The 17057-nt window shown below is 39.0% G+C and overlaps 1 protein-coding gene across 1 annotated transcript; it reads right to left on the bottom strand.

The window, feature by feature from the left end:
* Positions 1–13479: 13479 nt before the first annotated feature.
* GDF5 (growth differentiation factor 5) lies at positions 13480–15910 on the bottom strand. Its single transcript, XM_044447550.1, has 2 exons — positions 15277–15910; positions 13480–14348 (listed from the first exon to the last, which is right to left on the bottom strand). The coding sequence occupies exons 1-2, from the start codon at positions 15908–15910 to the stop codon at positions 13480–13482; spliced, it is 1503 nt and encodes a 500-aa protein (XP_044303485.1).
* Positions 15911–17057: the final 1147 nt, after the last annotated feature.

Below are 17057 nucleotides of genomic sequence, written 5' to 3'. Positions count from 1 at the left end.
GGGACTTCCTTTCACAGTTCTGAAGCCAAAATCAACCCACAGTACAACTTTCCTGCCTTCCGTATGGCTTGTTGTAACCATCTGTTTTCTATCAATCATGCCAAGTTTTTTTCCTTTCCTTTTCTAGCCCATGCAGTCAAGGTAATAAATTGCTTGATGTTCTTGTTCTTGCTTTCATTTCAAGTTATACCCTTCCTATACTTCATGGCCAGAGTGTTTGTAAATACAATTAAAGCAAATTCCTCACATGTTTGTTAAAAGCATGTCCTTGAAAGATGATGGATTCAAAAGCATTTCTGCAGGCTCCTAGGAGAGTTTCAGCTGGCACGACTGCCACTTTGGTCAAAGCCTTGATCTCTAATAAATATGAACTAAGTTGTAGATAAGATAGCTCCTAAGCATTATATCTCACTGAATAAAGATCAGTTGGCTACTTTGTACTTTGGGAAACAGGAGACAGTGAAACTGTTGAGATGAAATCTGCACTGCAAGTGGAGGAAGCCACGGATCAACTTTGACCAAGCACAGGCTGCAGTATACCTTAGAGCTTACTTTGTGGTGAGGATGTCAAAGACAGGATTCTTTTGTGCCACCATTGCTTTTTTTAACACAGCTATTTTGGATTATAAGGGTCTTCATGGGGAGGAGTAATCTTGGGGAAATTTGGTGGTCCACAGTGACTTGCCACTTGCAAATTTCTTAGCTTAAACTTCCTTTTCAATACAGTATAGAATTCACCCAAGGAACTTGCACATCATTGTCTGGATGCATCTCAGCCATTGCAGCCTGAAGATAATGGACCAGATACTTGAAGGAATTTGGTGCACTACCTGCCTGCCTTAATTTTGGCCCCTCCTGATGGGTCTGATTGTCTCTATTGAGAAAGTGATGATAAATTCTTTAAAAGATGGAGTAGTGCTGGTGTCTTGTGTGGCCATTCTTTTAAAAAAGCAAACCTTCCTGGATCCTGTATGATTGATTGAACAATTGCTTATCTTCCTATCGGGGAAATGTGCTCAAGCTGATGGCGGATCACATTCCAAGCATTATTGGATGATATTGATTATCTAGATTTAACCTGGCTTTTGACCATGGCTCAGTAATGAAACAACTTTGGGCATCCTAATATCAGACTTGTACATTTGATAACTCCCTCAATATTTAAGTTTCATATCTGAATGTTACTGTAATTAATGATGCTATCATTCTGATTGTATCCAAATAGGTTTAACTGTGTTGAAAGTTCTAACAATCCTAATGAGACCTGGGGTTGCACCATACATTATAGGAAAAATCATTTCACACCTGCTAATTGCATGCTGTATGTACTGTGGGAAACACATGTAAACATGTGATGAAGGTATAACAAGGTGCTTTGTCATTCACATTTCCTGGGCATGTGCTACCATGTGTAATTAGTCTTCCCTCCACATAGTAAAGGATATAATCCTGTGCATGCTTATTTAAAAATAAATCCTTCTATCATCGATTTTTCCATATGGAGAGGAGGATGGGGCACTGAAGCCTTTTAGTTCTTCTGAACTTTTCAGTGGCTGTTAGCATTACCAGTCGTCATGAGCATCCTTCTTGACCATATGCCTAGGATTGGCATTTGGGGCACTATACTCTGCTGCTTCCATTCCTGCTTGGCACATTGGTTCTAGAAATTGATACTGAAGGACTACTGTTCTGCCCTGTGTCGCTTGTGCTATGGAGTTGCACAAGGCTCTTTTTGCCCTTTCATTCTGTTAAATATCTGCATGAAACTCCTGAATAACATTATCCAGGGATCTGAGGCGAGATGTGAGATTTATTTGAAGCCGCATATGAGAACAGCTGCTTGGGATCAGTAATTGATTAGGTGGAGGACTAGTAAACTGAAGCTCATTCCAGATAAGATCGAAGTACTGTTAGTTGGTGAGTTCTTTTGACTGTGGAGGTGGTGCTCATCCTGTTCTGGATAGAGATGCACTCCCCTTTATGGGTCAGGTTTACAGTGTTGTGAGTCTGGTTTATTTTAGATACCCAGATGGCATCAGTATAATGAGTTAGCAATTATTTATAGCTTTGTAACATCCAGATTAGAATACCATTGCAATACAGTATACCTGGAAATGTCTTGAAAAACTTCTTGGTTTTTCTTTAATTTTTAAAAGTTGAATTAAAAATAATAAAACCAAAACCTAAAAGCAATTAAAATATGAGTTGTTGTCTACTGGAGATATAATTCCCTACAATGTATTGGCAAACTGGCAATTCCACTGCTCCCAGACTGTATTATTTACATGGGGCTATTTATTTGCAGAGATAAATCTGAAATGATTATGTTAAACTTCGATACACTGACTTATTAATTTATATGAATATAGATAGGTATCCTTGAATTTAAGTCTGTGGGGCAAAGTAAATACACTTAAGATGAATACAATACCCCAATTTATGTAAGTTTCACAAGGGTTTCCTCTTTTTTGTGTCTGGCCAATATTTTCAAAAATTAATGCTTTGTTTTGTACATTTCTATGAGGTTTTGTTCTTCTACCAATACCTTTGAAAGGAATGCAACTTTTGATTAATTACTTTTAGGTTTCTATTTCTGGTTTTCCTTCTGATATGCACTAGTTTCCATGCATCTCCCCCCCCTGCCCCCCCCCAAAAAAAAACAGTTCTGGAAATTTCATGTCTGGACCTGTGCTCCAGGTGGGCTGTACTAGGTTCTTGATATACAAAAATAGATAGAATTTCTCCTGCAGTTAAAGCAGCAAGAGAAGTGTGGTATATAATAGCATGCAATCAAAGTATGATCATTTTCCTATGCTAAACTGAACTTACGGAGAGACCCAAAATTTAAAATAGGTAAGGAAACTTATGGACCTGAATGCTTAAGCAGGCTTTTACATTGGATCCAATAGTAGGAGAGGATGACAATTTTCTCTCATTTTCTACTCTTCATGATATATATGGCTTGTCTGCGATTGCTGAATGGCAATAGGTTCATTTGAAACATTATTAGACTCTAGGTTTGGCCCTATAGCTTCAGCATATCCTCCACTTCAAAAATTTCTTATCAAGACTGATCGGACACATATTTTTATTCATCCATTCATTCATTTATTATACTTATATCCTGCCTTTTTTCCTTCCAAAGAACTCAAGGCAGTGTACATACTTCTCCTCACAATTGTATCTTCACAACAACAACCTTGTGAGGTAGGTTGGGCTCAGAGTCTGTGATTGGCCCATAGTCACCCAGTCCTTGGCCGAGTGGGAACTGAAACCCAGAACTCTTGAGCCCCAGTCCCTCACTCTTAACCACGGCACTACACTGGCTCTCATGATATGGTTGTATAAACCCTTAATTTTCCTGAGGAAACATGGTGCACAGAATTGTCAGCAAGAATAGAATAATGAATTAGACTGCCAAATTTCATCTAACCAATGGAATGCTGCATTAGCTTTCATTTCAGAAATGTCCATGGATCTTAGCTTACAATTTATCCAGCAAAAGCTTCTGTTCTGTGTATATTGGATGTCACAACATCTCTTTGGTAGTGGTATAGCTAATTCAGCTAACTGTTGCAGATGTGATACATTGATCATGGTATTCTTTTGGGTCTCTGGGTAAGTACACAATCTGGAGGAACAGTGCTTTTAGTGGTTTTGCTCTTACCTGGCTGAGCACTCCCAGAAGAAGGTGCTGTGGAATTACTTGTAGTCTTTGTGGCCTGTGGCATTCTTCATGACTGTTTTATCATCTATGCTGATTGCCATTTACATGAAGCCATTGTGGATGAGGCCTAGGTCTCTTCACTGTGCTGATGATAGCCAACTCTGCCTCATTTTGTTAGCTGACACCAGGGAGACTGTGATGTCCTGATCTGTGTTTGGACACAAAGATATATTAGAGGTAGCTCAGAAGTTGAGGCTCAGTCCAGACAAAATAGGTATATGGTTGGTTAGTAGGAAAGTAACCCAGGATTGAGATACAGCCTGTTCTGGATGCAGTGGCACTTCCTCTGAAAGATCATGCTCACAGCTTGGGGATGCTTCTTAGCCCTGCATTAACCCTGAAGAGTCAAGTAGATGTGGCCCAAGAACACCCTTCCTCAGCTTTGACTGGTGGGTCAGTTCTTCTGCATCCTTAGGGAATTCCAGTACATCTATGTGGAAGCACCTGTGTGTACCTAAGGGGCACTTTGGACCTTGTTCAACTTTTTTACAAATGGTATATACCAACTTTCTCAAGTATTTCAGTCTTTCACAGCTGTTCAACTAAAAGAGAAATCATAGCAATGTTCCTTCAGTGGAAAATGACAGTGATTTAGAGAACTTTATCATGACCTATGATCAGCCAAATTCACCTTAGCATCATGTGATAGCAGCAGATCTCCAAAACAGAATGACTGAAGACCAATGGTGTAGAAAAGGCTACCTGTGACCAAGCATACCTGAATTTTGGCAAACCTGCCCTTATTCTGCAGACGAGTTTTGTTTGAGATACTTTGTAGATACTTTTCTTTGATTGTATATATGAGCACATTTGGTGCAAAATAGAAGGTTGAGAAGGCTGAGGTACCATCTATGAGAAAACATTTTCCAGATTTTGGCTTTCTCCAAGGTAATATGCAAGCGCAATTAAAACAGAACCTGGAAATACAGAGTACAGTACCCTATTCAAAGCTTGTTGTATGAGCTGAACTCCCTTCATTGATAGTTTTCCAAAACACACAGCTGCAATAATCTTTATCCAGGGGCAGGGAATAAATTAAGTCTGAACACCTCCTCTGCATATAGTGTGGCACAGTGTGCAGCCCTGTACGCTGTATAACCTCTTATTGGTAATGGAAAGCTAAAGCAGGCAGGAGTGGAAAACCTGTCTGACTAAAGGTTTTCTTCTTTAAAACAGCACAGAAATAAGAAGAAAAATCTGATTAAGTAGAAGGCAGCTTAATCACTGTGATGTCCTGTTGCTGTAACAATGTCTGCTGGAGTCATCAATCCTTTCAGTGGGGCACGGTGCCAAAACATATTCAAGAATTGACAGGGAGGGATGAAATGCCAGGGGCGTCCTGCTGGGCAGGTAGCTGCAAACAGAGCCTCCACAGATGATCAGCTAAAGTAAATAAGTGTGCCATTCTAAGAGGAACAGTCAAAACCACTAGATTTAAAGTTTGGTAAAAATTTTCCACTCTCTCCCTATGATTTTCACTTCATCCTTGCCTTCCAAAGTCTGCCCCCAAGAATAGAATCTGAAGATGGATCCTCTCCCAATTGCTTAGTGCAATGTGTACTCATGATCTCTTCCTTGAAACATTTTTGCTTCATTGCTCCCAGCTGTTCTGACCAGAGGAACAAGATAAAATTGTCTCAGAAGAGTCAGTTTGCTTGCATAGAGAGGATAATGTTTTAGTAAAATGTAATCAAGTCGATCAGATAGATGGAATATTTGAAATTTTTGCTAAGCAAATGATCTCAGAATTTTGATGAACAGAGTTATTTGGAGCATACTTTGAATTAAGTATCCATAGCAGTTCTATAAATTGATTGATTCATATTAATAGAAAATTATGAAACCTTTCAATCACTAATCCATTTGGATCACTTCTACAACTGAAAAAATAAGTTGGCCTTGACATTCACCTACTTATTCAATGGCGGCTATCATTCATTAATAGACATTAACAGTGTGGCTGAAATGAATTACTCTCAGGTAGGTGTTCATAGGACTGAAGCCTAAATTACATAAAAGAGTGTGGTTTAGGGTCTCCCACCCAAAAAATCTTGTTCTCCTTTAGTTGCATACATATAGTCTAGATCAGGGTGGGCAACATATGAACCATAGACTGCAAGCACCCCCCACAGGTGGCTTTGTGACCCCTACTGGTTCCCCTTCTAAACTGCAGTGCCTGCTGCCATATTCCCAGCAATTCTGGGAAACCAGGCCTGCCTATCTTGTTGCCTAGCAGAATCTCTGAGATCCACACATATGGCTATGTCTGGTGGTGATGCAGACACTCCTGGCAGCAACAGCGGGAGAGGGTTGTAGCCCACAGTGCAAAATCCGCTCCCCCCCCCCCACCAAACCCTGGCTCAGAAGACAGCACTATGCCTAACAAAGAAGTTCAGACTCTACAAAAGTAAATTTATGGACATCTGTATTCTAGTATGGCACAATGGATCTATCTCAGTAGTCCTAGAAGGGTAATCGGCTGTGCACACTGAGACAAGTTCCAGTGGATGGAGGCAGAGAAAACTAATCTGGGGCATGCAAATTTTTCAGGCATTTTTTTCCTTCAACATATTTACTGGGAAGACAGAAGCAGCAATATATTAAAGGAAAGGGTTCCTTTTTGCTTCCAAGGTGACATTTTGTACTTGGCTGTATGTGGCTGATGCATATTATAGGGATGCTTGCAAAAGGTGAGTACTACTTGTAAGCATAGAAACAGGGCTGGACTCACCTTGATACTGCAATTACCACCTCCTCTCTTGTCTGCCTCAGAACTTGGGGCAGAGGGAGAAGCCCCCTCAGGCCCTAGCAGAACATCTCCTCCTCTCCTATACATGCCCCCTGCCATGCCCCATGGCACATTCTTCTGGTGTTTCCCCTAGCTCCCGAGAGTGTGCAAGTGTTTCAAGCATGCAAATGCCAGCAAGGCTGGGGAGCAGAAGAGGCAGGAAACCTACCTTCTATGAACCTTATGTTAACTTTTCTTAGGATCCAAGCCAATAAACAAACACTAACACCAAATTCAATATAATATCAAGAATAACATTATGTTTCAGCCACTATTCCTTTGACTGTCTGCACCCAAACAGATTTTCTGGATTTTGACCTTGAATAAAAACATATCCTTTACATGTTTTATCTGCACCGAAAAGGAAAATGAAAAACAAAACAACCTGCTTTGGGAAAGGAGGTATATTACTCAGCACTAGCAATGTCATGGACTGTAGCAGCTACTATGGCGATGATGGTCCTACAGATGAGACCTTGTTTGGGGGTTTCTCAGGTATTGTGTGAAGAGTGACAGAAAGCTACAAAACTGGTTTAGTCAAGAGTTCCGGGGTGGGTGGAGGGGAGAGAGGAGGAGGAGGAGCATTCAGGTAATGATAGCTGTACAATACTGCCTCTAAGTCTCTAAAGGGTGATTATTTGCACACATCCTTAGCTGCAGTGCATCAGATCTCTCTTCATGCTTCTGCACTTTTGTGGTCTCTTTGGATCAGTCTGCCTTTCAACTAAGTCAAATGTCCAATTGTCTCAATTGTTTAACAATTGCTAAAATCCACTTTGTAAAAACAAAAACAAGTAAAAAACCCCATTTGCCATGCAATAGTAATAATCTCTAACATAAAGTTAACCAGAACCATAGAGTAAAAGGTAATTAAAAAAAAAAAATCTTATCAAGCTTGGTTAAGATGTTGTAAAAGCAGTATCTTTTAACACCTTTTATTATACAAAGGTCAAGGGGGTTTTATGTTTCTTAAGAGCAGCTTCAAATAGCCCACATACTGGGTTACTGCATCTTTCATATAGCTGCTGTATAAACAAGCACATTTTATACAGGAAATGACATAACCATGTAAAAGTGTACATGGAGTTTAGGCACATATTCAAACACTAATGGGAATGCATTGTTTTAAATGGCATACTTTTATGTTTACCTATTCGGCTTAGTTCTCATATTTTAGCCAAACGCAACAAAAATTACCAACACATACCTGTTTCATAGTGTACTGTTTATTTGAAATTTGGACCTTTACAAAGACTCACTAGGGACAGATAATGACCCTAGAAAGTAAATACAAATGGAGCATTCTCTGTGAGAGAAAGAGAAATCTGCCATCATAAAGGTGGAAAGCTGAACTTTTAACCTGTATTATTTTACCACTCCTGTTCCTTCTCATTTTAACCATTCAGCTAATGCCAATTCCCAGTGGAAAGCAGGGCAATTGGCTGTGACAATAATTTGGATTGCCAGTCTTCACACTCTGTATTAGAATCTAACAGCTGTATTAGAATCTGATAGCTGATCAAATTTTTGCTATAGAGCCTTACATGTTCTTTTTTTCTATACATGCTTTCTCATGTTCCTAGATCCTGCATAGAAAAACACTCATGCATGTATCCATGAAATTAAAATGAAGCATACTACAGGTAAACATGTCTAAAGTTGCTCAACCATCAGGTATCAGAAATGAGCTGAAGTATCAAGATTCACAACTAGAGTGAGTTCAATCTGGGAATTCTGATTACTGTATATTAAAACATGTAAATTATAGGATGGATCAGGACAGTTATTTGTCTAGACCAGCTCTGTCTTTGTTCAGGAAGTTCACAAGCAAAGTGAGCTGATGATGCCCAGTTCTGTTTTGTTTCCAGAATTTGGTACAGTACTTTTTAGTGTGGAAATAGTAGTATCAGGTACCACTAAGATTCTTCCATGACTATACCAAAACATTTAGATATATTTGAAAGAAAAGGCCATTTACGCTAGCATGAATTCCATAGCATCATGTGACATTATGAAAAGTACTATACACACTTACCTGGCACACACAGGATTTCATTGGTAATTAAGCATAGTTAGTTTTGCTACTTGCCCTGAATAATAAGGATGGAATTGTTTTGTATGCTCAGCCTCTTTTTATCAGATATGATTTTCACTATAGAGCTTTTCTACACCAGGCAGTTATTGCATTCTTGTCCTCTCCTACTCATAACTGTTTCACCCTTGTGTCTAAGGAGCACTTTAAGCATCTTTCTTAGAGCAAGGGAAATGTTGCAATTTATTGTGAATGCAAAAGAAATCAACTGTTTCACTTTTGAATCTGTACTATTCCACTGTACCACAGTGCCACCTAGAAGCTATTTAGGAGAAAAGCAAGGGGGTGGGAGGAAATGCTCATTACTGCAACAAATAAAAAATCAATATAGTCAAATAACAGCAGAGTAACAGTGTCACTTGGATGGATTCATTACTTTCTGAGTAAGTGACAAATTCATTCAGGGTAAGCTCAGCCATCACTAGTCATCAGCTGAAGAAACTGAAATTACCAATATATTACATAAGCTTAACAAAATCTGAAAGTCTATTCCGAAATGTTTTTCTCCCAAAATGCTACTATAACAATAAGGCAAGTATCCCTATAAATGCAATGCATGAGAAGCTGTCACTATACACCTCCAATCTTTTTTTTTTTTTTTGGGGGGGGAGTTCTAGAGCAATTGCTTAATTTGGGCAGGGCAAGGGATATTTCACTCCTCTACACGGGGCCCTTTCATACTGATGTTCTTTTCTACTGATCACCCTGTATGGGTTTCGAGTTAACTCTGCCCACCAAGTGGTCTTTCTTCAGTACATGTGGGAAAGTTCAAAGTATGTGTTCCTTTAGCTGGAGAATCTCACTATGGCAAATGGTTTTCAAAAGCATGAAACAAAGCCCCACAGGAAAATATGGCCAGTTCAACCCACTGACCATTTTGTTACATGGAACATTTTTCTTACAGATAAGCCCTAGAGTCAGTCTACCTGCTTCCATTTGTTTCCCGCACGCTTTCATGGATGGTGCTCAACATAGTAACCTATTTGCTTCGTGGGGTTGCTTTCTGTGGTGTTGTAAGGAATTTTGTGGGATCATGTGACATTGCTCTCTTCACCTAGCAGATGGGGAAATCCAAATGTACTGTTATCTCAAAATAAGGAAGCCCAGTTAGTATCCCTAGGTTATGTCTGGACATAGACCAAACATTCAGCGTTCTCTTTTGGAATTCAATGTAGGATTGATGGATTATAGTTAGTTGACATGATGAATTAACATGATGACTTTCTCCTGAAAAAGATATTTCCATGCGCTCTATGAAGATACACATGAACGTTAGACCTCTGAATGGATCAGATGAGCATTGGGGAGCCCTGCTGACATGTGCTAAATATGTTTGGGAACTGCTTGTCTTGGAAAGACAGTTTAACCAAACTAGATGTGATGCAGTTGAAGCCCTATACCAAATTAATTCTTTGTGCAGAAGTGACCTAGCTCTTAGGTCCAATTCGGGCCAGTATTCAATGGTACCACTTTGCTTATGCCACTGACATAGGGCTGGTGTTATAGTGAAACACTACTAGTGTATAATGACATGACAGGTTTCCCTGAAGAGCCCATCATGCCAACAAAGGCTATTAGAGTTGTATCTGAGATCAGTTATGCTAATGCTTCATCAACTGCATAAATGGAGCAACAGCGCTAGATACTGACCATGGATACAGACATGCTCAAGCTGTTGTGGAACCATGCTCAGTCATTTTTGGTCAGAGCATCCCTATAGAAATGAGTTCAGGAGAAATCACTTTTAAGCAGATGCTGGCATCATTAAGCCATTTCTCCTCTTTCTGGAACAGTTTATAATCTTTTCAAAACTGATCATCATCATTGAACAAATGCTTCAATGAAAGCAATTGCAAGTTGAGTATTTTTAAAGGGCAGCTAGCTCAACCAAAGCATGGAGTAGAGGGTGAAAAAGGAAACTGGCACTGAATGCAAGGACAAGTCATTTTGACATTTCAGGAGCAAAGGCAGAAGAAATAATGAGAACATAAAAGCTATGCTGGGTCAGACCACTGGTCTATCCAGTCCCACACTCCATTCACATGGTGGCAGACAAGATGCCCAGGATCCCTCAAACAGGATGGGTACAAGTGTTCTGCCTGTCAAAGTTCCTCACACATTGAATTTGTCCCCCTTTAAAGCCTTGCAAAGTGGTGGCCGTCACTGCACACCCACACCTATTCTTCTTTGCATGCACGTGTGCACACACTCTCTTCCCTCCTGCTCCTTTTGTTATAGCATGTGAATGTGGCAATGTCAAAACAGTTTTTCATATAAACTATGACTGCAGGGAAGGGAATGAATTCTCTCTTCAATTCTGCATTGTGGACACTAGAATGGATTCAGAACCTGCCTTCCATGAAAGGAAGGTTCTGTTCGCAGGAAGTTCCTCTGCCTGACTTTTGGGGCTTTGCCCTGGCAGTTCAGCACCTTCAGCAGGGTCTCCTGACTCTCCACAGCATTTTCAAGAGATGGAAGGGCTGCTCTGGAAAGGGGATGGGAAAGTAGCAGCACAGTTGATCCAACTGCCCCTGTGTACATTAGCATATCAGTTAAGAAGGGCACATTGAAACTAGGTTTTGGTTTTATACACTTCAATTTCTCCGGCTGCTAGAAACAGAGATGCTTGCTTTTGTTACCAGATTAGTAACCTAGTCGTGACTCAGGAAATGGCCAACTCTAGGGTCATCTCCTCCCTTAAGGGGCTGTTTGTATCATTCATGCATAATAGATGTGGCTGTTTATTTTGGACACTGGCTGCTGCACAGCACAGGTATCAGCTTCTCTCATATATCATCATGTGCCAGTTCACCACATATGATCATACGAATTGTCAGAAGAGGCTTGCTGAATCATGCCGATTTAGTCCAGCATTCTGCTCACACAAGGGCCAAATAACTGCCTGTTTCTTCTCTTCCAGGTTGAGCATACAGTGCTCCAAAGTTTCTTCCCTGCATCCTAATTAGAATACAGATTTGCTTTGCCATAAATCTAATTGATTTCAATGAAGCTTATTGCCACATCAGATTGCTTCAAATGCTCAGTCTGGTTTAATTTTTTTTTCACTTGAAGCCTGGACTTTTTAAACTTAAGACTTTGTCACAGCCTTTCTGTCTGCATTATGTAGGAGCTTATGATACTTTACAAGTGGAAGTATACAGAATAGTTGCAAGAACTGAGGTACAATAGCACATAGAAGTGAACATGCTTAAGGCCATTGAAATCAATGGCCTTAAGCATATTATTATTATTCATTGCATTGCTATGACTCTCTGTTGGTTTGTGGCTTAGAGTGATTATATATTTTCCCAATAAAGTCTTTCATAGCTGACTGTGCTTTCTCTATGGTATTTTTGGAGTCTACTGCAGAAAAGTTACAATTGATGGCAATCAGAGCTAAGCATATAAGCAGAAGCCTCATAAAAACAACCTGCCTCACTCTGAAGTTCTCTTTTTTATTAACTGAACAAGCACTCTAAACAAAATATTTTAATAAAATTATTTGTATGGTAACTATGGCACCTAGATACACTTAACATTGACAATAATTTAGTACATCTTAAGCAGTTATTGTACTACAAGCACTAGAGAACACTGTGAATTATAAGCAGAATAATAAAACAGATTGATCATAACATTTAAAAGGATATTTTTTACAAAGCTATGAAGCTGAAATACAATATACATTGAAAGAATTAGGTTTGCTTGTAGTTATCTAAATCCATGTCTAACGTATACAGTTTAAAACAAAATCAACATTCTATTAAATGACTCTGTTGCAAATATACATTTTAAAGAATTAATCTGAAATGTTGCTTAAAACTATTTATAATAAACTGATTAGTTTAATCACCATGTTTGTAGTGATATCAGGATTTTATCAAGCACATATGAAATGAATACATATGATAATGTACACAGAGGATTAAGTTTAAAAAACAGGATGTGAAAGAGAACATGAACATATACAAAAGCCATTGGCTCTGGGTTTGCAATGTCCTTAGAGAGTCAAAAGTCAGTATAATGTGAAAATATAAATGTTAATTGAAGAAGGTTTCCTGTATGAAGGATCTCAGTCTAAATGAGCCTGGGAAGGGCTGGTCTTACTGTCAAGTGAGGTAAAGCAGATTTAAGCAGACAGGTGAAGGTCAGAAATTGAGATCTTTATGGAACAGCAAGACTTGTAAAGTGTTAGTGCTAGCCTTGAGTGGGAGTAGCAACACCACTTGGTGCTCTGCTTCAGTCAACAAATGTCCAGGGGCAGCACTGCATCTGAGAATAAATTAGGACAAGAATATATCCAAAACAAAGATCCAAAAGCTAGTTTCAGTCCATTTTTCATGTCATGTCTTTTATTCTGACTGTTAGAAAACACATAGCTTGATTGTAGACTAGTATAAGCGTTTAAGGTGCAGTGCAAGAACTGGTGCTCTGATGCAACCACAGCAATGTGTTTGACATCATGAACTGATCCAGGATTTTGTATGGTGGTGCCAGCAGAGCTTTTAATATCTCCAGATGTGGCACAGCAACATCACACACCACTGTTAAATGGTGCTGAATAGGGCAGGCAAGGAGCATGGTTGAGGCATAACTGGTTGCGAACAATTTAAATTATAAAAGACTCGGAGAGTCTATTCTGTGACACAGTCCTATATGCCTGGGTTTTGACAGTATCCTTGTAGAAGTTGCAACTGATAGGCCACGCAGCAAACTGTTAAGCACACCAACAGTAAGATGCCACTATAGCCATCGTCAGCACAAACAACGTTGGGTATCATTGTTCTGATCTACAGACACAGAGTGTTAGTTTTCTGTGTATCGATTGCTGGAAAAAGCTTTGTACAGTTAGTAATGTGAGTGAATATGCTGCTACCTACAGCCGCATGACTCCACAACCATGTCTTCATATTGTTTGTAGACTACGTTATTAGCAGAGTCAATAAAAAGAATGCTAATAGGACTCAGCCTTGTTGGAACACAACAGGTTGGAGGTGTGGATTCTGGGTCCATAGAATTCATTAAGGTTTGGATAACAGCATGATTGGTAGGTTCCAGATGAGACCGCAGAGGAAATTCACAAAGTCCTTCGCAATGATAAGCTTCATATTCAAGAGGGGCTATTATCCAGTCATCCCAGCCCATATCCTTAAAATTCACATGGAGTGCTTTTTTGCTACACCTTGCCTTTAGGTTCTTGTTGGGCCTCTTTCCTTGTCGAGTTGCTAGAGGAGCCCTTCTCTTTCTCCTTTGATTGAATAGGTATTCATAAACAGTTTTGTCATCTTGGCCAGATCTGGCTTTTATTTCATTGAAGAACAAGTCCCTTTTCTTTGTCCTACCAAAAACTAAGAAGAGAGCCTTTTCATTTACTTGCCTCCCTGTTCTATTAAATCCCACAGTCCTTAAATCAACAGGCCTCCCCCTTTCAAAAGCTTCCAGTTCAAAACACAAGTTAGCAGAGTTTTTAAAATTCCTAAAAAGCTTCCAAATATCAAAAACCTCCCATTTCGCTGTATCTAAGAAGTTGACTGTCCGGGAATCCAAGAGAATGGATGCTTGCCTGTTTGTGGAACAACTAAATAGTTTCACTTGACATGTTTTCCCATGAGAATGAGGCTTCCAGGTGTCAGAAGGTTTTTTCCTTAGAATACGCAGCTCTGCCCCTAGTAAGCCATCTTTTTCTAATGCACTGATATCAAATATATATTTCTGCTTTTTAACAGCTGGAGCACGATCATCTAAAGAGAGAAAAAGAGAGAGATTTATATATTTCAAACAGAAAGTAGTTTCAGTTTTCAATTTTTCTCAACAACATACAATGTCCCTATTAGTCTGCAGGCTTGCAAGTTATAAAATGACACTATGGAACTGCTGTGAGTTCATACTCCATGGAGATTTACTAGAATAACATTCTTAGCTCTTTTAACTCAGACATAGCAATATTTTTGTTTCATCTAGGAGTCTGATCTGGTCAGACATTACACTGAAACTAATCAATGGGACTTAAGTTCCAATCAAAGGTATTTGGGAGCAGGATGCCAGGCTGCTAATTTGACCTTCTGTTATTATTTTACTTATGGTAACATGCAGTGGTACAAGGATTTAATCATAGATTGGTCTTGTGCTGTCACAGGGATTTTTTAAATAGAAAACTACATGGCAATTGGTAGACATTTGAACACAAATAGCCTTAAGATGTATCAGCTACAGAGAAACCTGTTTTATTGCAACTTTTCATTCAGAACTGAAAGACCAGAGCCATACATTCTATTTGCCTATTAAAGCTAATAAATACACACAAACACACATACTACTGTCCATGTTACTTCATTCAGAAAAAGTTGGACTGCATCTCTTCTGAAACCTTTACCCTTTCCATTAAATGAAATAGATGATCAGAGATTTATCCAGTCTAAATCTGCAAGGCATACTTATACACATCATCCTTGTAAAACTTAATATAGCCCTAATGCTGCTAATAACATCAGGGTAAAGGCATAAACATTTTGTTTGGTACTTCTATAAATACCCAGGTATTATGCTAAAAATTGTCTTTACATTTACATTGTAAGGCTGAAAGTGCCTTTAGTCTGACAAGCTGTGAGTCTATCTGTATATGTGCATTTAATACTCACAAATACCTATGCAAACATTAACTTATCTTACCTTGTCCCTTGTCTATGAAGCTTGTAATTGTATTGGCCAGGCCAGTCTCCAGCTTTACACTTCCATTCACACCTTTCCGATCTGCATCAGACAGAGTCCTGTATAAGGAGAGCATATATTCATGTGGTGTGATGGAGGGATGTCTGAATGCCTCTTTAGACTCCTTTTGTGCAATAGGTTCTTTAGCCTTTTTGGTTTTGTAGGAGCTGGCATCTGAATTCCCAATGCCAGTTTTCTTCAGTGGGGCCTTGGGGCCAAAGTTGTGAACCTTTGGGGTTACTGTCCTTATTCCTGATTGCCTGTTTGAAGAATGTCCTACCTTTTTGTCTGTGCTCCCTGGTTTAGAGACAGTCTTCTTGGAATCATCAGACTTTGCCATGAGAGCTCCAGCTTGAGCAGTATTACTTTTCGTTCTAGACTTTGAATTCCCAGCGCTAAATCCATGGCTTCCCGTTCTAAAGGTACCTGCCCTTGGCAAGGGATTCCTCTCTTTTCCATCTACTTTTGACAATCCTAATTTGGATCCTGGATTGCTTTGACTTGCTTCTGCAGAACTCACTGTTAAGGAAATGAGAACAGGGTAAAGCCAACTAAAGTGCCAAAGCAGTAAAGTAAGAAAGTGCAGGATTTTCATCCTCTGGTCTTCCTTTGAATGCCACCAAAGAAAAAATCAGAAAAGGTTCCTTCAGTTTGGCATAAGAAAACATGAAACAAATGAAAAACTAAAGTCAGCAGAAACAGTTTTATTTTCAGCTTAAAACACTTTAAATCTACTTGTTTAATATTTGTATCCAGTCCCATAGTGGAAATGCTAATTCAGTTCGGTCTTCTACTCGTTTCTGCTAGCAGCTTGTTCTTGAAAAGAGAAAGTTTACCACCCCCCTTTCTTCTGTAAAAGTGACTAAAAACTTGAAGGACTCTTGTTTAAATCGGAGAGGTTTTTTTTTTCCAAGAAGGAAGAATGGCGTAATGCTGCCTCTGTGTTAAAAGTTTTTTTTTTTTTAAGTTTTGAATCCCTTCCAGTGAAAATATTTCACACACAGAAACCTGCAGGTGCTCAGAAATCTTTTACAAACCTGAACTCAGGAATTGGAAGTGGAATTCCAACAAAAACCTATTTAATTACTCTCTGATGTCATGCTGTCTAAACTAATTTAAGTGTGATATATTTCTTTTAAAAAGTCTTCTTTGCCCTTTCCATTAGCATGACTCATACTCTGCTTCATGTAAAACAACTCCGTAGGACCAAAACTCTATAGAATATGCAATTTAAAGTGGCAACATGTTGCCTATTTTAGCCTTAAATGAACTTCTCATTCAGACCAGAACAAAGCCATGTAAGATAAACATTAGTAACTAGTTGGAAATAAATATATTAAAAGAATGTACTTAGGTTCACATATATCTTTTATAATGTTCTAGTCACAGAAATTGTTCTTTACTGAGAGCAATTTGATTCAGCCAGTTGATGAAAGGAATGAGAGTGAACAAATGTATTAATTACATTATCTATTTTTAAGCAACATTTTGAGACATTTATTATGACATGCTGAAAAAAGCCTTTAAGAAATAGAATAAAATCTCATCTAATGTCTAGCTAGGGAGTTTCAAGTTTGTATAAAACACTTTAGAATTAATTATTTAACTCATTCCCTGGCTCCCTTTATTAGCTCCTGGACTATGCAATATTTAGCAGCAGTGTCCCCTTCAGGAACCTAGAACTCCTGTAACATGAAATCACCAAAAACAAAACAAAACAAAACAACCCCCCACACACATTA

Source organism: Varanus komodoensis, unplaced genomic scaffold, assembly GCF_004798865.1.
Source record: "Varanus komodoensis strain SLA01 unplaced genomic scaffold, ASM479886v1 scaffold52, whole genome shotgun sequence".
In the NCBI taxonomy this organism is placed as follows: Eukaryota; Metazoa; Chordata; class Lepidosauria; order Squamata; family Varanidae; genus Varanus; species Varanus komodoensis.
The sequence above is the reverse complement of the archived record's forward strand: the minus strand, read 5'-3'. Positions and strand labels throughout refer to the sequence as shown.